Source organism: Lepidochelys kempii, chromosome 2 (assembly GCF_965140285.1).
Source record: "Lepidochelys kempii isolate rLepKem1 chromosome 2, rLepKem1.hap1, whole genome shotgun sequence".
Taxonomy (NCBI): Eukaryota; Metazoa; Chordata; order Testudines; family Cheloniidae; genus Lepidochelys; species Lepidochelys kempii.
Window position 1 is genome coordinate 158,904,358 of NC_136381.1, and position 22,187 is coordinate 158,926,544.

At 42.5% G+C, this 22,187-nt stretch overlaps 1 protein-coding gene across 3 annotated transcripts in view; it reads left to right on the forward strand.

Annotated features, from left to right (window-relative positions):
- The window catches only part of PLEKHG4B (pleckstrin homology and RhoGEF domain containing G4B), a 200,406-nt gene that overhangs the window by 61,349 nt on the left and 116,870 nt on the right, over positions 1 to 22,187 (forward strand). For 2 of the 3 annotated variants that reach the window (XM_073332600.1, XM_073332599.1), the window contains exon 1: positions 6,870 to 7,146. In XM_073332600.1, the coding sequence (XP_073188701.1) occupies positions 7,090 to 7,146 (57 nt within the window). In that variant the 5' untranslated portion in view covers positions 6,870 to 7,089. Of the gene's footprint in view, positions 1 to 6,869; positions 7,147 to 22,187 lie in introns of those variants that run through there. The other variant, XM_073332598.1, reaches the window with a different exon arrangement.

A 22,187-nucleotide genomic window follows, 5' to 3' on the forward strand; every position in this document is an offset into this window, starting at 1 on the left:
ACACTATAGTAAAACTGATTATGACACATAGATATGCTGTTTTACGACGAGAGATGGAAAATGTACATCTGTTTAATGAGGAATTAGTGTAATGTGTTCTGCAGGATTTTAGGGAGAAAATTGTAGTAGCAGCACTGGCTGCCAGCGGGGAGCGGGAAAGATTAACTGCAATCCTAGTGGTAACAAAAGATGTAAAAACAGGCCAAATCTCCACACAGATTTCATTCCACTCTAAAATTAGATTTATAGATGATAGCCAACAGGAATCTAAAACAAGGGTCCAACTGTGCAAACTTTATTTATGTTTGTGAACACCTATTCTCACAACTAGTTCCACTGACCTCAGTGGCATATTTCTGTTAGAGTTTACCAGCATGAGTAAGGGCTGCATAGCTGAGCACAAGAAACAGAAGGCTAGGAAATGACAGCTGATTCATTATGCTTGTCCTATTTGTCTTCCTGTCTGTTTCTTTGATTCCCACCCATGCCTTTCCAAACTTATCTTGATATCTGCAGAACTCACTGAAGCTTCATGCTTCATTGACCTTGTTTGGTAACCTTTATTAGCTCTTTAACTTAAATTCTTTCACCTCAACCCTTATAGTTTGGTTCCCTAATTGTATTGTTTTGTAGCCAGCTTTTTATTATTTTGTATTTAAGGCCCTACTTGAATTGCAGGATGATTGTCAAAAAATTGCAGCTGAGTTGCCGACGAGCTATGGAAAATTGCAGAAAAGTAACAATGGACCTTATTATTTGTGGTAATAAAATCCATTATTACTTAACATGATTTTCCGCTGTCAGCAGCTCAGGGCTGAAGGCAGGGGGCTCCTGCTGTCAAAATTGTGGTGGAAGCCTAATATTGTGGAATCTGCGGTTTCTGCAATATCGCAAGTTAACTAGGGCCTTATTTCTATTATTTTAGTGAAAAAATTATCTAAGCAGCTGAGCATATATATTTTTAAGTGAACTCCTTTTCTAGAGGAGTTATTCCATGCTCTGTCTACACTCAGGAGTTGTAGACCTAGTTTACTTAGATATTTTTGGTAATTTGTTATTATTTATCATTTGTATTGCCTTAGTGCCTAGAAGTCCTGGTCATGGATCAGTACCCCGTTGTGCTAGGTGCTCAATAAACACAATAAAAAGACAGATTTTTAAATTGTGGTCAAAGGTGAATGGCAAGAAGTTTATTTTCAGTGAATTAACCCAATGTTATAGTACATATTGAATGCCCCATATAGAAAGGTGATTGCTCCCTAATAAGAGTTGTGAAGAACACAGAGCTATTAATAGAGTCTGTTGGTTTCCTGGTTTCCCACCCAAGGCACTTTCCCTACACCAAAGGGTATTTTGACAGAGAAAAGGATGGTGATCCATTGTTGCCTGTGTACCATCCAGAGGTTCTGTTTTGTGTGGAATATCGAAAAGAGGCACAGAAGAGCATGTTCACTGCAAGTGGGAATGTTGAATGATTCTATCAGCAAGCCTCTAGTGAGTGCTATGAAGCACAATGCTGACTGCAAATGGTAATTCTCAACAATTTATAAATCAGTCAGAGACTAATGGATTTTTATGGGGATAGCAAAAAACCCCTCTCTAAACCCTGAACTATTTTCCTACTAAATTTCAAAGCCCTGTTGCAAATCAGGGAGGCATTAGAGCCATTCAAAAACACAAAAAAAGTTGGACATCTTTTATAATGAGAAATATTTAATGAAAAGTATGAGTCCACCATAATGTAGGGATTGCTACTCCTCCTCGTATAATAGCCTCTTCTAGGGCTTTTTAAATATAATCGCAACATCATATTTTCACGGGTTTATAACTTATTTTAGCAAATGTGCTCCTAGCTAAAAGGCGAAATGCAAGGTATCTCCCTAATGAGCATTTTGTTTGAATTAAAAATGTAATTTGCCCATTTTAAATTTCAAGTATGGGGGGGGGCTGTTTATTCTGATTTCTTTATTGACGTGTCTGCCACTAAAAGGCACCTATATTTTTATAGTGACATTTTGCAATTAACTAAATTAAATTAAATTAAATTTTTTTTTTTTTTTAAAATAGTGGAGGTACTTGAGTTCTAAAAAGTAGGCCCAGGCAGTCTCAAGCTATGTCTGCACTACTAGTGCTAGACTGGCAGAGCTGCACTGCTGCAGCTATGCTACTGTAATGCTGTAGCGTACATTGCTTTCTACATTGACAGGAGGGATTTTTCCACAGATGTAGGTACCCACCTCCCTGAGTGGCGGTAGCTAGTCAACAGAATAATTCTTCCATTGGCCTAGCTGCATTTAAACCAGGGGTTAGGTTGACTTAACTTCAGCACGATGGGGTCTGAATTTTTGGAGTGATGTAGTTAGGTTAATCTAAGGCCTGAGAGCAGCACATCGTGCTGCCTTCAAGAGGATTAAAGTGCAAGTCCTGAGCTCAGCAGTTTTGCTCCTTGGGCTAGCTGAGACGGGGTCCTGGGAGCATTAGGAATTGCACTTAGCACTTCAAGGTGAGTACCTTGCATCAGTCTTGTGCAAATGAACCAGTGTGTCTAGACCAGGGGTTCTCAAACTTCATTGCACCGTGACCCCTTTCTGACAAAAAAAAAATTACTATATGACCCCAGAAAGGAGTCCAGCTGAGCCCCACCGCCCTGAGCGGGGGTGTGGGGCGGAGCTGGGGCCATGAGGGCTCTGGGCAGGGGGGCCTGTAACCTGAGCCCTACCACCTGGGCTCAGATTTGGGGTCAGGTTTTGGCCCTGGGCCCCAGCAAGTTTAAAGCCAGCCCTTGTGACCTAAGTTCCCTCTAAACTTCGCGGCCACACAGCTGACTATTAAGCCCCACGCAGGGGCTCAGGGCTGCAATGGTGAAAGAGGGCGGGGGGGGGTCCTTTCTCCCTGCTGCAGCCCCAGGGCAGCCTGCACCCCCAAACCCCTCATCCCTGGCCCCACCCCAGAGCCCACACACCCCGCCCCAGCCCTGAGCCCCCTCCCACACCCCCAAACCCCTCATTCCTGGCCCCACCTCAGAGTCAATACCCCTTGCCAGAGCCCTCATCCCCCCCCACACCCCAACTCTCTGCCCCAGCCCTGAGCCTCCTCCCACACTCCAAATCCCTCAGCCCCACCCCCACCACATGAATTTTGTTATGTGCACCAATATGGAGGTGATGTGTCACACACAGCCTCCATTTTGGTGCACATAACAAAATTCATTCCGCACATGGACATAAAAAATTAGAGAGAACACTGCTGGCGACCCCATTAAAACGGGGTTGTGACTCACTTTGGAGTCCTGAACCACAGTTTGAGAACTGCTGGTCTAGAAGGACCAGGTTACTGTGCTGTGGGATCACAGAGGGGGAACTGAAGAACAAAATGGCAGTTTCCAGGTAACTTTCTACACAAAATGTAATGATGGATACTATGTTGTACCTACTTTTAAAAAGAAAGATTCTGTCACTTTGGTAATCTACTTAAAGGAATGGGACAGAGCCACTAAAATATCTCGTTACAGTTTATGGGTGTGCCTGAACTGAACCTCACATTTTCATAAAAGTTTGGGCAAAAAAAAGGGCTTAATCCCAGAAATTATTATTATTAATATTGTGGTAGAGCCTAGAGGCCTCAATCAGGATCCAATTTGACTAGAAGGGTGGTGAAGCACCTATGAGTTACCTAGGGAGGTGGTGGAATCTCCTTCCTTAGAGGTTTTTAAGACCTGGTTTGACAAAGCCCTGGCTGGGATGATTTAGTTGGTGTTGGTTCTACTTTGAGCAGGGGGTTGGAGTAGATGACCTCCTGAGGTCCCTTCCAACCCTGATATTCTATGATTCAATATGTGAGGAGCTGTGTGCACATATAATAAATAGGCAGTCCTTGAGCCAAAAAGTTTTCAGCCTAAGGCCTTGTCTACAGACAAAAATTGTACAGATTTTAACTAAGGCTATATCAACAGAAAAACTCCTTCTGTCTGTGTACTGTGTGTCTATACTAGGGCTGCAGTCAGGTCCACATCTTCTACCTCAAGGCCCTGCAGAGACTCCTTTAAGGCGCAGGTAGTCAGGCGTGGAGCGCGTTGACGCATGTCTTCCTCCGCCGCCTCTGAGGGTTCCGATATGACTGGCAGTCCTTATACCTCCATCCAATGGATCTTTCACAAGAGCTCTCTGAGCTGCCTGTCTTCTACTAGGACCTCCTCAGGACCTGGAAGCTGGTCTCCGTGGCGGCTGCCAAAAGGGAGGACCTCCTCACGGAGCCCCTGCTACACAACCCGCATCTCAGTGTGCAGGTGGCGGAGTCCCCCGTGGTGCGCCAGAGGTGTACCCGCCAGGATTGGAGACATTCTGGACTACAACCAGAGGAACTGGTTGGACCCCCTGGTGCTCAGCTGCTGTATGGGGCTCTCCACCCCTCACATCCTGCCGCGTATACTCAAGGAGGTGAGGCCAGTCTTACAGCCTCTAGGGCTTTCCTTTAGCGGGTCCTGGGAGAGGGTGCTCCCTGCTTTCCCCTCACCCCTGGCCCTCCGGACATCACCATCAGGCCCCTGCCCCGTGATCCTTCCCAGCCGCCCCCTCCTCATCTTACTGTATGTGTTTGTAAAGTGCTGGGTGTATATAAAGAATTATAAAATTGACTTCATAAGAATTTACGGTTGGTTCTTCCTTCAGTTACGTGCGTAAGATTTAAGGATGCTACCTGGAGTGTCACAAATTCACCAAATGACTGTTGCTGTGTTTTAACAATGCCCCATTTAGCAGTGAGTTTAACTATGCTCTCCCTGCCTCTCATTTATCTCCGTTACATTACAGTAATTTAAAAGTGCATGCAATTAATGTAGCATAGGAGACGAAAGTATTAGCAGAGTAATGCTTATTCAAATACTTGTCAGTTGTGTGTTTTTAACATGTATTTACCTGACATCTGATCTCTGATGATGGTGTATTCTGGAAACAACCCTGCCCAGAAATGATTTATACAAAGCAATTCAACTGCTTTCCCTGGTGTTTGCGCAGGTGCATTATCAAGTCAAGTTGCTAGAAACTGTGCCAATTATAGGGGGTTGTATTGTGCCTCTTATGCACTTTCTTATATTGGGGCAGGTGCAGAATGGCATGCCCCAAGTGAAGATCCAGGAGGAAATCTGCTTCCTGCAGGAGGAGCACACCTGCCACTATGCCCTTCAATGAGTGCAGCCTGCTTTCCCCTGCATGCCTGGCCTTTGCATTGGGGATGGGACCATGGTCCCACCTCTTCCTTATCCTCTTTTTGCAGTGTCCCGGGCACCAGGGAGCAGTCTCTGCACTAGACTGAAATCGTGCCCAGATATTTATTGTGCTGGGACTCAACAGGGAATGCTTTGCTTTCTCAACCCACAAAGAACCGCTGAGCATTATCTGGCCCAAAGGTATTCCTGAGGTAGCTATAATGCAGGGGTGGGCAAACTTTTTAGCCCGAGGGCCACATCGGGATTGCGAAACTGTATGGAGGGCTGGGTAGGGAAGGCTGTGCCGCCCCAAACAGCCTGGCCCCGGCCCCCACCCCCTATCCACCCCTCCCACTTCCTGCCCCCTGACTGCTCTCCTCAGAACCCCTGCCCCATCCTGCCCCCCTGAGACTCCACCCCCTATCCAACCCCCCCTGCTCCCTGTCCCCTGACGCCCCCCCCCCCCCCCCCCCGACAGGCCTCCAGAACTCCCATGCCTATCCAACTGCTCCCTATCCCCTGACTGTTCCCTGGGACCCCTGCCCCTTATCCAGCCCCCTTATCATGCCGCTCAGAGCAGCAGGAGCTTGCAGCCCTGCCTCCCGGCCAAAGCCAGCCACACCACCGTGCTACCCAGCAGGAGCGGCAGGCCAAAGCGCTGGCAGCATGGCGAGCTGATGCTGTGGGGTAGGGGTCTAGTCTCTCCAGCCGGAAACTCAAGGGCTGGGCAGGACGGTCCCACAGGCCGTTGTTTGTCCACAACTGCTGTAATGTGTGGTATAAATATGTGGTAATTCTTATTTTATATACAAAGTCATGTCATATTGCCTTTAATTGTTTGGATGAGTGGTGCTTGTTTTAAAAGTGGCAAGCTGCATATGTAGACCCTAAAAAAGTTCACAAGGGGCTATAAAATGGTAACAGGAGCACTAGTATCTACATTTACTTGTATAAAGTCACTGCTGATTATAGAGAATGAAACACTGACTCTAGGGATGTTTGTAGCTATTCCTAAAAGTCAGAACATGCTTTTAAAATTACACTGCATGCTTTACATGATATTCTGATACACCACACTAGTAAAACCTTTGAGCACCGCAGCAAGTATTTAATCCTCAAAGAGGCCTTTCTAAAGCTTATTTCTGATAAGTGAACAGCCCTAACTAATTTAGGTGTGCATCTGTGTTTTTCATCAGCAGCAACAGTTGCCTAAAGCCACTGTAATCTGAAGAGAATGTGAAATGAAAAATACTCATACCTTGATTGCTATTAGCTGCCTGAGGTCCTCAGATTCAGGGTAATAGAATTGCCTCTAATACTAGGCTCTTATTACACAAAGTCTAGTTCTTAGGTTTTTGAATCAGATAACTTGCAAATTAGTTGCTAGGTGTTTTTGCAGGTTTACCATTGTTTTGGGTTAGGTGTCGGAGAAGCTTCCTTTTCTGATGGGAGAAGGTTTGCAATTTCAGCTTGAAGCGGAGTTTTGTTTTTAATATGAAAAGGGAAGCATGATGATCCTTTGGATTCCTGCAGGGCACTTAAGTGAGAGCAGCTATTGTTTCATGTTTTTGGAGGGAGGCACTCTGTTTTGGACTGATGGAGGAAGTTACATCAGCATGCATAATGAAGCAGTGGGAGAGCAACTTGTACTGTTTGGAAGTGGACACTCTCTGTTCTCACGGTCTGACAAGTGGCAGTGAAAAATGCTTCCTGAGAACATTTACTGTGTGTAAAACCACATGCAAAAGAGGAGAAGGAAAGCTAGAAAAAATGTCAAGTGAAATTATTAGAATGACATGGACTTCTGTACAGTTTGCATTGTCTTGACAAAGTGGATTTTATGGAATCATTTTTTACATTGAATTCAGAACAGAGGAAGTGTCAACATGAATCACCGAGCTACAGCTCTGAAGACAAGAGGTGATAATTATCTGAGCATAAAGGTATGTTGAACACAGAAACAGTGAGAATAGTAATAATGTGTATAGTCATAAAAAGTATGTTACAATAAAATGTTATGTTTATTGACATCAGTAACAGTTTTCTAATTATTTTGGAAAAGTAATCCAGAAGTTTTATATTTTACAAGTTCAGTTTTCCACTCCCATTGCAATCAGGAAAATGTAGACAAACCTGTCTAAAACTTTTTGAATATATATGACAAAGAAATATACATATGGATAAAGAGTAACTCAGTGCTTTGAGGTTAGCTACATGGGAGAAACCAATATATGTGAAAATAAGACTGATTTTAACTCTTTCTCATCTGCTAACTCAGGCAGTGGTGATAAATTGTTCTTCAGCTCAGAACTGTGTAAAATGAACTTAACAAACTGCTTCTCACTGTGGGAGAAATGGAATTTATTGCCTTAAGAATATGGGCAGTGGCTTATATGTAGGAATGTCTGTTGGCTTAAAGAATGGGCATGGCTTAGTAAAACAAAACAATCTTTTCAGTTTCAGATAAAAGTGACAGAAGCTGCTTTGTGTTTTTATGTGAATTGTTAAAATGTGTTGACTTGTCTGATTCAGCTTTTACTGAGAAAATTAAATTGAGTGTGTTCCATTTGGCAAGTCTACTTCTACTACTCAGCAATACTTCAAATCACACTTGATAGTTTGATGTAGTTAATTCAGAATAAAAGTGCATTAAAAGATTTGCAATTACAGAGAGGGGAAACTTCATGATTTTAAAGCTTATAAATCAGATGTGTTAATCAAGATAATATCTGAAGTAATATTCGTTTAGAAATAATGATAATGTTCTTAGGATAGAAACATTTTGTATGTTCTAAAAGGGAAGTTGAAAATATATATCAGTAGGTTTGGGACTTGTGAGCATTTGTAGTACAGATATATGCATTGCAATATTTGTCTCATGAGGATGCTTTGTAATAAGTTCTATTCATACATAATTTGCCTAGTGTTAGCTGATTACGATTATATCAAAGCACAATTACCACTATAAATGTTCATTGTTTATCACTTACTGTGATGCTGTATTACTGCTTAAGCTGTAAAGCTGAAACCAAATTAAAATTCACAGTCAACATTTGTTGGAAGGAACCCACTAAGTTAGTAAGTTCTCTCACCATCAGACCCAATGTGTATTTTTCTTGTTATATAACGCTATATGGAAAAATCCACCAGTTTCTGAATCATATGCTTTTTTTATACACTAGCCAAATGTTCGATACATTAGGATTTTAAAGCATATGTGGAATGTTTCCAATGGGTCACAGCAAAGTTCAGCAGCTTTGACCTCAGTCAGGTACACAATGAAAGAGATAACAGTTCTTCAGCTTGATATGTCAATCTATTATTGTCTCCCAAAGTAAGAAATGCATTCAGACTAGCACTTTATAGTCCAATGGTTTTAGTCTTTGTGCATCTGGTTAAAAATTTGGTTTAGCACTTTCTGTATGTGACACAACAGTTAATACTCATTTTGCTTGAAGTAGCTACTGAATACTTTATTTTTTGTTTAATGACAGGTTTCAGAGTAACAGCCGTGTTAGTTATTTATGCATCTGAGGAAGTGAGCTGTAGCTCACGAAAGCTTATGCTCTAATAAATTGGTTAGTCTCTAAGGTGCCACAAGTCCTCCTTTTTTTATTTTTTGTTGAGCTTAAAGGAGGTCAGACAAGACAAAAATAATTAACAGCTCATTTGACTTTGGGCTTGAATCAACAGGTGGGCACAACTTTGTTCCTATTGCCCAATGATCTACAGTCCTTTAGATACCATTGTGTAGTGAGTGGATGTTTGCAAGTACGATTAAGATTTTGATATGAAATGGAGTTCTATTTTTGCTGCTTCTGCGCCAAGAAAAGTAACCTTTGTCCTCCCTTAACAGTAAGATTAGGTAGGTCAAACAAAGGACAGAAGATCTAAATCTAATTTTATCTTTTAAATAATTATATTTTGGTTTCTTGAAACTGATACTGCTAGCAATACTGTACCTTGAATAGATATTTTCAGATATTTAATTTACTTGTGCATATAATATGGTAAAATGATAAAGCAAACGTTCAAAATGTGTATATTTTAAAAAAAATTATTTAAAATGTAGGCTTTATCTTTAGCCATTCTTTTTTTTTTTTAAGGATTTGAATGTGCCAAAATGTATTCTAGTGTTTTGTTTTGGTTTTTTTAAAGAACAAAGCAGAAATCAAACTTTGTATTTCTTTTGGCTCAGGGGACCTTTCCTTTGGCAAGTATGATCTCAAGATTAAACTGCTCTGTCTGTTTTAAAGGTTCGCAAATTATTTAATTGCCAGCAAAAATTATAGCATCATGATTAACTCTTCGGGATAAATTTGGACTGTAAGGCTTTGTCTACACTACCCAACTTTTAGCGACACACCTATTGCTAAAGGTGCAGGGTGTAGCTGCTGTTAATCAGCAGGACAGAGCTGTCCCGCTGACCAAAAAAAAAAAAGTTCCACCCTCAATGAATGGCAGCAGCTTTGTAGGAGAGTGCTCCCACGAACAAAGCGCTGTTCACACCAGGACTTTTGTCGGGAAAACTTTTGTCGTTCAGGGTGTGTGGTTTTTTAACATCCCTGAATGGCAAAAGATTTCCCGACAAAGTTCCAGTGTGGCTGTTCTTGGGGGCCTGGGACCTCTGAGGTAGGCACAGTGTATCAAGGAGCACCTGGGAATGTATTGTCTGGGCAGCCTGTGCTATACTTTTTTGGCAAACTGTTCTGTTTCTTTTACACCAGTGTAAATCTGAAGTAACTTTTTGACTTAAATGGAATTACTCCAGATTTATTGCAGTGTAAATGAGAGCAGCATTTGGCTCTTTGAAAGGCTTCAGTGTTTGTTCCTCTGCACTGTACTGGATCACCTGGCCAGTGTAAAGGGTGTATTCCCATGGTTCTCAACTTATTACACATTGTGGGAAGCATATGCAGCCCACAATGTGTTACCTGGACTGCAGGGGCTAGGTGGCAGGGCAGCGGCAACCCAGAGCCTGATGTTGGACCCTGGCCAGCTGCCCTGGACCCCGCTACAGACCCCTACCACACGGCTGTCCTGGGCTCCTGACCCCGCGGGGCTGGCCAGGAGCCCCGGACCCCAGACTGGCAGCCCCGCCCCCACTGAGCAGCTCAGCACACAGCTGAGCTGGGCCACAGCTGTGTGCTAATCGGGCTGCATGCGGTTTGAGAACCACTGGTTTATACTCAGGCTATATCTACATTTACAGTCTTACAGTGGCACAGCTGTACCTATATAGCTGTGCCTCTGTAAAAGCACTCATGTAGCCGCCTTGTGCTGACACAAGAGAGATCTCCCGTCGACATAATAAAACCAGCTCAATGAGTGGCGGTAGCTGTGGCGGTGGGAGAGCATTTCCCGCTGCCATAGCGCACTACACACGAGCACTTATGCTGGCAAAATGTGTGTCGTTCTGGGATGGTTTTTTGGTTTGTTTTTCAGACCCCTTGAGTGACAAATGTTTTGCCGACATAAGTGCTAATATAGACATGGCATCAGATTCTGCCCTCGCCCCTCCCTGTCTCTTTGTGGAGGCTGGCTCCACTTTGGCCCCAGGCTCAAGCAGCCATTTTGTTCAGGGAAGGGAAAAAGTATGATTGCAAGCAGCTCCAGCAGGAAGAGGGGAGAGGTGCTTGCACCATCCCTCATGTCCCCACTGCCTGCCTAGACAGAGCTGGCCAGAATATAGCCATTTAGATTTGACACCACAGATAGTAAATATAGTCTATAGACCACCTAATGAATGCCTTTCACACACATACATACTATAGGGTAATACTTAAATTAGTTAGGACGGTGTGACCCTGGGTAAATCACTATCCTCTCTGGGCCTCAGTTTCCTTATCTGTAAAATGGGGTTAACAAAACTTACTCTGGGTATTGTGATATTAATCAGTTAACATTTGTGCTGTGCTTTGAGACTCCATTGGAAACAGTTGTAGAAGTGCTATTGTTCAAGTTTCAATTAGTTGAACTTCAAACAATTGAGATAAATACAGGGGATACTATTTTCAGGATTCTCACTTTGATGACATAGAAGAGTTCTTGGTAGACTATAAATATATTTTTAAAATTAATGTATTTTAATGAGGCAAGGTTGCTGAGGTAATATCTTTTATTGGAGCAACTTTTGTTGGCAAGAGAAGTTGGCCCAATAAAAGATATTATCTTACCCACCTTGCCTCTCCTAATAGGAGATAATTGCCGTGGCCAGAGACCATCTGACTTTTTTTTTTTTAAACCTTTATTTTGCCTCCAGACAGAACTACATTAAATGTTAAAACCATTGATTAGAAGGGCTGGCTTTGCAAAGGAGTTGTCATTTAGCATGGCTGGCCTTAAGGTGCAAGAAATAAAATTGTCTTTTGAAGACCTCTAAGCTTTTTTAACATTTGGCATTTGATAGCTGGAAATAAAATTACTTGTATATGTTGCACTCAAAGTGGTATTTAGTATTTTCAGTAACAGAGCAGCCAAAAAGTGTAGAAACTGTAAATAACAATTCACATTTTTGTGTGTGTGTTTCCAAATACCACTATTCTTTTTCCTTCATACCCACTACAGGGGCCAACATTTGGAATCTTCCTCTTGCCAAGATTCCTGTAAACCTAATTCTGTTGAAAGAGCACAAGAGGAAAATGGAGAGTGGCTTTGTGTGTTCTCTAAACTGTCAGAGGTCCCAAGCAGAGAAATCTTGAAGATCTTGTAGCCATTGCAGAGGCCCAGGCCATGAATACAGACACCTGTGTTGTTCTCTAGGTCTCTCCCATGGCAACATTGGGGTGCTCCTATTGATTTTCTGACCATACCTGGGCTGAAACCCCACATGATAGCACATTGATGGTCTGTGCAAAGGACAATGTTGACACTGTCAGTCTTCTCATATGCTGGGCAATCCCTGTGATTTACGGTGTGGTGATGTTGCAGGAAGTGGCTCTCCACAGGCCACGCTCACTCCCAGTTCTGCCACATTCCTCCCTCTCCCAAAACAAGGAGCCCAAAATACAGAAAAATATGTCTTCCATAGAATTGGCGGGAGTGGGAGATGATGGTATGTTCGCACCTTCTTGGCAGTCTCAACGGGTTTGGGTCATTTGGGCTAGAATGGGCCATTTTGATGTTTTCACATGGATAAAGATGAAGTAACAACACTTCTCTGGTAAGGCAGAATTCAATGGATTACTGATTAAGTGTCTCTAACCACCTTGATATGCAGAAGATGGTCACCCATATGTTTTACCTCACTACTCAATTCCAACACTGAAAGTTTAGGCCTGGCTAGCTGGAAAAGAGATTTAAAGTTCTTTCAGTTGCTTACAGGAGCCCTGTCTAGCTCAGTAATGACTGAAAACTATTACTGTCTGATGATGGTCTGTTGGCCTATGTAGCATGAAATGATAGTCTCAGTCCATCTCCTGGTGGAGACATATCCACATTGCAAAATTTGCCCCACCTCAGCAGTCTCAAATTAGATTTGTGTGCCACACAGAAACTAGGACATCCAATGTTTTGCGCTCAAAATGTTGGATATGGTTGAAACCATTTTGAAAATTTGGGCCCAGTTACTTGCATATTGTGGATTGTACCTTTGAAAGATGATCCAGTTTTCCTCACTGAACATGAGTTTAAATCTGCCAGGTGATCATTTTACAGAAAAAATTAAATCCAGCAGGTCATTTTCTATGAGAGGCCCTCAGCTTTGAAGATCACTTGTTCCTTGGTCCAGAATAAACAGTATTCGTTGACCTTCAAGGCATGCTTCAAGACCTGTCTTTTTACCTAGGGTTTTGGGCCTGATAATGCTGCTCATTGTGAGTTAAGATGGGTATTGTTGGAGGCCTGATGGATGTACATATTTTCAGGTTTGTATTTTGTTAATGTATTTTTAAAATTATGTCTGTTTCTTTTTGTTACATAAATCTATAAAAAATAAGTAAGATGAAAAATTGATTTAAGTGAATCGTGTAATACAAATAAACTAAGAACAGATAGATGAGGAGGGAAGCTCTTGGACTGCTTGTTCAGAATGAGTAAGATCCCTATTCGGAGATTAAAAACCACCTCTGTTTTGTCAGGTCTAAGATTCAGTCTGCAGCCAGAACACAGTAAACCCTAACAGACACCAAGTGATGAGAGCAATGAAAAATGCTAGAACAACTGAGGAAAATAAAGAGTGATTTTACTCTTAATTCTACCCCCTGCCCTGCCCCCCCAAAAAAGTCATATCAATCTATCTCTCATCCTCTGAATTTAAGAACCATGCATTCTCTTGCTGTAGGTGCTCTTATTACAGTAACTCTCTGATGAGCACAACTTTTCTGAACGTCATTGAAGAGTATTCAGAGTTAATAAATTTGTAATATATTTTGACAGTCAAGCTATTGGGAGTCCATTCAAATGATTTTAATATTGAATTTATCTGTAAGATGAAGAATCAAGCACTTGCTGAGAGTCCTTAACTAAGAATCAGCATTTTAAGTCTGAATGAGATAACGGTGGTAAAATAATATTTAAATGTAATTCTTGCGGTCTTATTTAAGCTTGTATTGTTCATTACACAGACTGAAGTAATGTCCAACATGTCCAGGTGTTTCCTTTAAAAGCAAAAGCTGGCCAAAATGATTCTTTTTTCTTGGCACTTTATGGTCATTCAACCTTTTCTTCTATTGAAGAGACAACACAGCCACAACAATCTGTATAGTTGGGACTGCATCTGCTTTGCCCATTTGTTTTGTGTGTTGAAGTTCGCCTCCTCCGTTTAATTATTGGCATAAATAAGAGTTTTAGTTATGGGCAAACTTCAGGTGTTTTATTTTGGACAAACCCCAAAGAACTGACCGCTCATCTGAACCTTCTGAAGTCTCCTCCCTGCCAAACCCTATCTTCATTCATATGCTTTCTTCAATTCCTGCCACCTTATCCAGATTCCTAAAGCTAGTAACTCCCCTTTTTATCACCCTAATATTCACCCACCTACACACCTTTGTGTTTGTCTGGTGAAGTCCATTGTGAGGGCTCAACAGATCTCGCAGACTGTGCTCACCCAGCTGCTATCATAAAATTCTGTGCATTCTAGGGCTTCATAGGTCAGGGGGTGTTCTACACACTGTTCATTCTGCAAGTCCTAAGGTGAGATACAGAGCTGGCAAAACTTGGCTCCCACTTTCTTCTCTCCCTCTGTGCGTCCCTTCCTGGCCCTGCTTCATTCTTAGCCCTTCCTTGCCCTCCTCAACTCTCTGCTGCCTACCGTTGCAGCCTTAGTACTCATTTTTTTGCCCCAGCCGGAGCAGCAGCTGTGAGCCACTTCTGCTCTGCTGTTTCCTGGAGGAAATAGGACCCAGCAGTGAGGGACACTTTGGGCATGTAAATTAAAGGAGGAGGGAGAGACAGGGGTCAGGGTGAGCTGCTGCCAAGAATCCTGGTTGGCCCCTCCCCCCAACAGTGACAGACCATTCCTTTTCCTTATGATAGCACATCCCAGAACTGTAAGATCATAGAGCCCTGACACAGGAAGCAGTGCACTAAGGATCAAGTTGCCTGGCCCAGCCTCAGTGGAACTGAAGGAGCACTTTGGCTGGCCAGACGGGACAGCCCTCTGAAAATCAAGACATTGCACTTTGCCTGGGTGGTCCACCAGTGACCTACCTTGAATGTGAGAAAACATTTTTCCTGGGTCTGTAAATTGGACCCACCCAATGTACTTTAAGCTCTTAAAATAGGCAACTGTAATTCAAGAGATATGAGATTCCTATCAACTGTGTGTCTGCCTCCCCTTAAAAAAACACTGTTTCAGGATGTGGCTGAAACAGTCAATCTTATTTAATTAAAAAAATATTTTTGTTTTACTCCCTGAGAGAATTGCACATACATCAATTCAGAGGATTTATGAGTAAGATAAGGACAATTCAGCGGATTTGCCCCTTGGACACTGGAGGCAAGGGCCGTACTTCCCTTTGCAGAGAGAAAAAACTCCCTTTCTGGTGTATAATCCATTAGAATTGAGATTACAAAGATTGAACAACTCCCTCAGTAAGTCTGAAATTGGGGCTTTTTCTAAAAGTAATACTAAAACTCGTGATAGTTTGAGGGTTATGCAGAAATGTACATAGTCCTTTCTGCCAGCCCTCACCAAGTCCAACTGCTAGGATGCAGTGTCTCTTCTGCTAATACTCTACCTAAAGATCTATTTCTTGCTCTCTTTCTCTCTCTCTCACACACACGGATAGGGGAAAAGGTGACCCTGTTCTTGCGAGGGTGAGTTAGCTGATGCAAGGTTTTTGGACACATCTGGAAAGGAAGGGCAGCTCCATAGGATTTGAGCAAATTCTAATGTAGAGGGCAGTAATTTCTTCAGGTTGGCCAGCAAACTACATGAAAGAAGATTGTATTGTTCAGTCTCCCAGCATTTTACATGAGGAAAAATTACTACAATCATCCAATTATTGTTTTAAGTATGTTTTTTAGTTTGTTTAGTTTAGTTTGGCTGATTTTATGTTTTTGCGGTAATGAAGATATCCCAGTCCCATTCTAAAGTCAGGATTTCCTCTACTGTTGGAAAAATCTAATTTGGGATGGTAGCTTTGGTCAATGCTGCTGTTTGTCCCAAGTAAAGTTTACAGTTTGTCTCTAGTTTTTGAAGGTTTGTAAGAAGGGGTTTATGAAAAGCAGGCATATCAGCTTTTGCACAGTTCAGACCACATTGCTGGGTGAGATGGATATATTTTTGTCTTGCATCCTCCATATGCAATTAACTATATTCATCATATAGTTTGAGAGACTTTCAGATAGAATCCTCATAGCACATCAGGATTTGGTTTAGTGTTTTTAAAAGTCTTTCCTCACCTCCTTTGCTGCTTGTGGATGCAGTTTTATTGCATCTTCTCGTAGAGTTCTCAAGTTCTATTGAGAAAGTTTTACAAAATTACAGAGACCCTTTGCTATGCAGTGCAGGTGGGAGCAATTTGTAGGCAATGGGGAGGAGTGGAGAGCAACAGTCCGTTACATCCTTCTCTCCAAATCCTGGACACTGCAGCAGTCTCCCTGGTGGGCCTGGGCTCTTCAACTTTTGGTTGGAGCCTGGGAAGGAACTGCTGTCTGTGGTCTGCTTGTCTCAAGTCTGAGCAGATTGAACATTGGAAAGTTGTACCAGCAGATGGATGTAGCCACCACTGAGACGTTTGCCTCCAGCCCAGCTACCGTACTGTGGGGGAACCGTGGCATACTGAGGAAGGGAGGAAAGACGCTGTGTAGAGGCACTGAGTTCTCTGCACATAAGCTCCTGCTGTCTGTATCTGTCATGAGATTTTAACCCATCTGCTGGCTTAGGGGCTCCTAGTTTCAGGAAGGAATGAGAGACAGTAAATGCTCCCCAAGCCTCAGTGAAACGAGGAAGGAAAAATCTGAGAATGGAAATTTGTGAAGTTTCCAGCCCTCTTCATGGGATAACTCAGGCTGATGCATGTGGCCCAATAAGTGAAATGATCAGTTAACACAACTAATGTAACAGAGAAACAAATGTAGAACTATGGGTATGTCTGCACTGTCCCTGGGAGTGAGCCTCCCAGCCGGGATAGACAGACTGAGCTAGTGTGCTAAAAATAGCAGTGTGGATGTTGTAGTTTGGGTTGCAGCTCTGACTTTCAAACCCACCTGACTCCCTAGACTTGAGAGCCTGAGCTCCAAGCCCAAGCTACAATGTCCACACTGGTACTTTTAGCGCACTAGCTCAAGTCCTACTAGTGTGAGTCTGTCTACCCAGGCTGGGAGGCTTGCTCCCAGCTGCAGTGTAGACATACCCTAAACGGTTATTAGGAAAGGAGAAATAATGTGCAAAAATACAATGCAACCAGCTCTGAAGAAAAGACTAAACTTAACAGCCCCAAGCACAAAAGAAAAAGTTCATGACTTGCTCTCCTGAGACTCAAGATGTTCAGATATGACCCTTCTGTGACTCTGCCTATGTATCCTTTTTCTCCAGCTGCTGACTTTTCAAAGCTGATAGTGAAATATACATTGTTGAGCAAGATCTGACCTCGAGCTAATTAAGTTCTTTCCAGTTCTGATTTTATTGTTTTTATGATATAAGGAAAGCTTAAAATTCTGGGGCTTTCCCTCATTCTCTGACAGCTAAATTTGCCTTTTTTGTCATTTGAACTACCAATTGCTATTTCTTCATCTTGTAGGCTTAGAGAACGGGGACTTTTTTTTAATAAACTATCCTTTCTGAATTTCCATTCAGAGATGGATAATGTAAGATATATCACTATTCTCTCCTTGTTCTTTGGGTGGATTTTCAACATACTTGCAGAAGTAGTATTTCTGTTATTCTTTTGTCTAAAACTCTGTGTGGGGATTCCCAAGGGGGATGTGAACATTCTCTCCAGAGAAGGTTTTTCAGATGTGCCAAGAGCTTCTGTTTATATTTATCATGTGTTTTATATAATCTGTCTTGTGGTTAATAAAGTAACTATTTCACTTTCTCTTCTTGAGGTCAAAGAGCTTCTTAATGCCATTAGGCATCTTTCTGGAAATTATGAAGTAATTAATCTGCTTTTTAGTTCCTGCAAAAGTTCATCAGATACTGCTTAATAAACAGATGCCATTTTAGGTGGAAAGCAGCTAAGAGGCTGTGGCTGATCAGATTTTATTTTCCCTGTGCTCTTTTTTTTTTTTTTTAAATCTCTTGAGGCCCTTTTTGTTCTAAGGAATCTTACATAGCTTCAAGTAAAAATGCATAATTGTTTACCACTGCAGTTTGGGACCTAATGTAACTGATCTTAATCAAGCTATGTGTCTTAAATAAGCCCATCACTCTGGGATATGAGCATGAGTCATATTTACTGTTCTAAACTCTCCTTTCAACAGTGCTACCTACAGGAGGCAACTGTGAGAATTCTCTAGCCATGCTGCTAGCTGCAGCCGATCAATCGAATCTGTATTACAATACATTGCCACACGGTGGGCCAGATTCTGATTGGCCCCTATGTGGGTGGATAGTGGTTGAGATGCTGCAAGGAGCCTCCTCTCCCCTTTGCCTGGGTAAGGGGCAGGCAGAATTCCAGTCCCTGTGCTCAGAGGAGCACAGAGCTGGTCCATCCTGCCCCAAAGTGGGAATGCAAAAGGTCGTGGCAGGGCTATCTTACCTCCACAGACATTGGACAAAAGAGTGAGTTGGCTGCCCAGAGGTAAATAAGTTCCACTCTACAAAGAGGTGCAGTAGCAGGTTTGCAGCCTATGCCCCTGCCTACGAGACATTTTGGTGGATGGTGCTGCCCCCCACCCGCACTGGGGAGCAGAGCCATATCCAACTGTCCTATGGACTGTGCCTAAAGGTCAGAATCCTGCCTTGCATTAGCACTGTGGCAGTGTACTGCATGCTGTGGGATGGTTGCAGGAAAGGTGTAAATGAACTCCGCCGAACTTGCTTCAATCTAGCGGTGCACTCTTTTAAATATGTTAAATAAAACCAATATTTTGACAATCAACCTTTCTTCCCATTAGACAATAACCAATTGTGAAAAGGCTGTTATCTGTTTATAAAGTGTTCGGTTACCAAAGCCTGCTAGAGCTGTTAGTTCTCATGACAGTATAACATGTGGATATGGCTACACGGTAGCTGGGAGCGTGCCTCCCAGTGTGGGTAGACAGATATGTGCCAGCTCTGCGAAAGCTAGTGGGATAAAAATAGCAGTGTGGCCGTGGCGGCCCAGGCAGCAGCTCAAACTAGACACCTGAGTACACACCCAGAAGTTAGGTGGGATTATAATTGGGTGGCTAGCCTCTGCTGCCACGGCCACTCTGTTTTTGTTTTCGTGTCTGTCTGCCTGCCCTGCGGAGCAGTCTCCCAGCTTCTGAAAGTGTGGGGTGCACTGCGGGGCCAGGACAGCCCCTACAGGGGGTGAGGAGGGACCGCCATACTTTCAGCCCCCAGACCTGCTCCGCCTCCAGGCCCAGCTCCGCCCTAACTCCCTCTGCCCCCTGCTCTGACCCCATACCAACTCCAACCCCAGCCACAACTCCACAGCGCCACCTGCTCCAGCCCCAGGCCCAGCCTGGTTCTGCTGTCATTCCCTCCCACCCCTCAACCAGCGTGGACTCCAGCCACAGCTCCTCCTCATCCCCAGTTCTGCCCCATCTCTGCCTTCAGCCCAGACTCCTCTGCTGAGGAAGCCTGTGAAATAATGGAGGGGGGGCACAGACAGATTGCATTAGTGGTAAGTGGGGGCACGGCGCATGACTGTAGAAGTTTGAGTGCCATTGAGGTAGACAATGCCCTGTGTGGATCTCAGCCACTGTCTAATATGGGTCTCAATATTATGGGGGGAAGGATCTGGGACCTATTGGAATGCCATCTCAACGGATGGTTTTGGGCTGTTACAGATTTTAAGGAATCATAGATTTGTGTTTATTTCTTGTGGAAGGCACCCAGATTCTACAGTGATGAACAACATTATAAAAAGCTTGTTAGAGAACATCAGGTTGGTGGGAGGAGGCTCCTTATCTAAACTCATCGAAATCAGAGAAAAAGGACTGAGGGTTGAGCAAAGGTTCAGGGAAGTTATTAACTCTTTGAACCATTTTGCCCAGCCCTACCCTACATTTTCCCTGTTAACAGCTGACCTGTAACTGGATCAGAATAACCCTTTCACTTGCTGGTTTTATAAATCAATGAAGACTAAAGACATACTTGTACACGGGACACTTACAAAACTGCTAACAAGTCTGGACTGGACAGTGTAATTCTAGTTAAAAACAACAGTAAGAATAAATCAAGGAGACCTTATTGTTTTGTTGTGGAAAGCCAGGTTCCTACATGAATTCCTTCAATACTTTTTCTTGGTATTTTAGTATATAGTTATGACCAGCAACTTGTCCTTCTTTCTTCCTCTGCAGAAGGATTTGCAATTTTCTCTAGTGCCACCCCATAGTTACAGGTTGTATTTTTGACACATAAAACAACTTTCACAGCAGCAATTACTTATTTGAAACATTGACCGCTGTATTACTAAGAATGTTTTTAATAGCTTTAGTTTTGAAAATTCAAAAGAATATAAGAATTTAAGACTAAGAAATACTTAGAACATAGTGGGTATAAGATTAGTTGAATAAAACCTCAGAGCCATCTACCAAATTCTTAAAATAAAAATCTTGAATATTTGAGTTGAGTTGAGAAGGCAATATTGCTGGGACAAGATAGGATGTCTAAGATCGAGAGAACTAAATTTCTGAACATATATATACTGTATAGTAAGAACTACATTGATCATCCTGTAGTGTGTTTTTTATGGTACAGCCTGAAAGTGTATAATATTCAGGAAGGCAAGTATGATGATACACAGACAGAGATGTCGCTGCATGGTTTCATACTTTAAGCTGATGAATCAGTTTAGCATCCATTATTCCAGAGTACTATTCATCATGTCTGACTCAGACTTTAAAGGTCAACTATAAGTCACTAGGTTCTTAAGAAAAGTGCAATATTTCATGTATAATTTCAATAATGCTGTATTTCCCCCCACCTTCACCCTTTATTGAAGAAAACAGATGCCATTGATTTCCACTCCTGCTCACTCAAGAATGTGTAATTTTTAACCACACAGTTGTAACTAAATTTGTGATACAGTCTACCATTACCATGGCACATGAATAAGAAGCATGAAAAAGCTGACTCTTTATTTATTCTTCTTATGAATACAAACACAAAAGGTCAAACCTGCAGCTCTTAATCATTCCACGCTCCATGATGTTAACAGGACTTTCATCAGATTACAGGCTGAGTAAAGACAGCAAAATTTGTCCCATATTCTTTTAAGATTTTCATACAGTCCTCAAGCAATAGCTATAGTGAATGTTCTGAATGTATATTTTTTAAAACGATAATCTGTTTTAAAGGCCTATGTTTTCAGTGCTCAAGCTTTGTGTTTAACAAGTTTCTATTTTCTTTAATAGCTTGCATCGGCTAATTTAATGCAATGAGATGGAGAAGTTGGTTTAAAAAGTTGAGTGACTAATTAGTAGCTTACTGGGAAAATTATACTTGAAAGGTACTGAACAGATGATAAAGCCTATTTTGGAGACTTGATAAACCAGGTGTGTTTCTTACAGACTAGATACAAGGCAGACTCTGGCAAAGGATTTAATAATCTATTTTGTCTTTGAAAACAGTTTGTTTTGGCTGGGTTTAAAAGTGAAGCTGGCAAGGAGGCAGGGCAGCACATCTTTCACACAGGATGGTCTTTTTTTCTCACAACACCTAATGGGAATGCATTTGGCAATACCAATGCTGGCTTCTTTCAAAGATTAAAACAAAAAACCTTTCATGTGTGAATAACATGTTACAGGCATGAGAATTAGTGCTATATCTCATGTTGTTTTATTGTGTAGATTGTTGGAATGGATTTGGTTAGCTCACCTAAGCTAAATAAGACTGGAGAACGGAGGTCTGCAGTTTGCTTCAGGAAATTTCTGATTTCATCAGTGTGTGAATGGCCCCACCTCACCCTTGCCCCTCTCCACTGTTTTTGGGATGAAGAGAATGCTTAGGGGCAGGGGCGGTGGAGCATGCTGGCTGGGGCACCTGGACAAGGGTGAGGAGATGTTTTATTTTCACGGGGGAGGGGAGGGCGAGGTTAACTAATAGGACATTTGCCTGACAGCACCTTGAATGCTTTGTATGTTTTGAGTATTCTTATCTGTCTGTCTTGTCTATTTAGGCCCCAATCCTGCAAATGGTAGTGCATGAACAGACTCCTGTGCCTACATGTGACCCAAATGAAGTCAATGGGGTTCTGCCCAGCTGCAGCCCAGCTGTTCTGCCCAGGTGCAGCAGCTGCCCACATGCTAACTGCTGTAGGATTGGAGCCTTAGATTGTGACCTTTTCAGGGCTTGGAGTATGTCTTCCTATGTGTTTGTATAATACCTAGCCAGATCTTGATTCCTGTCTCTGGGCATTAACAAGAATTATTTTATTTTATTATTGCT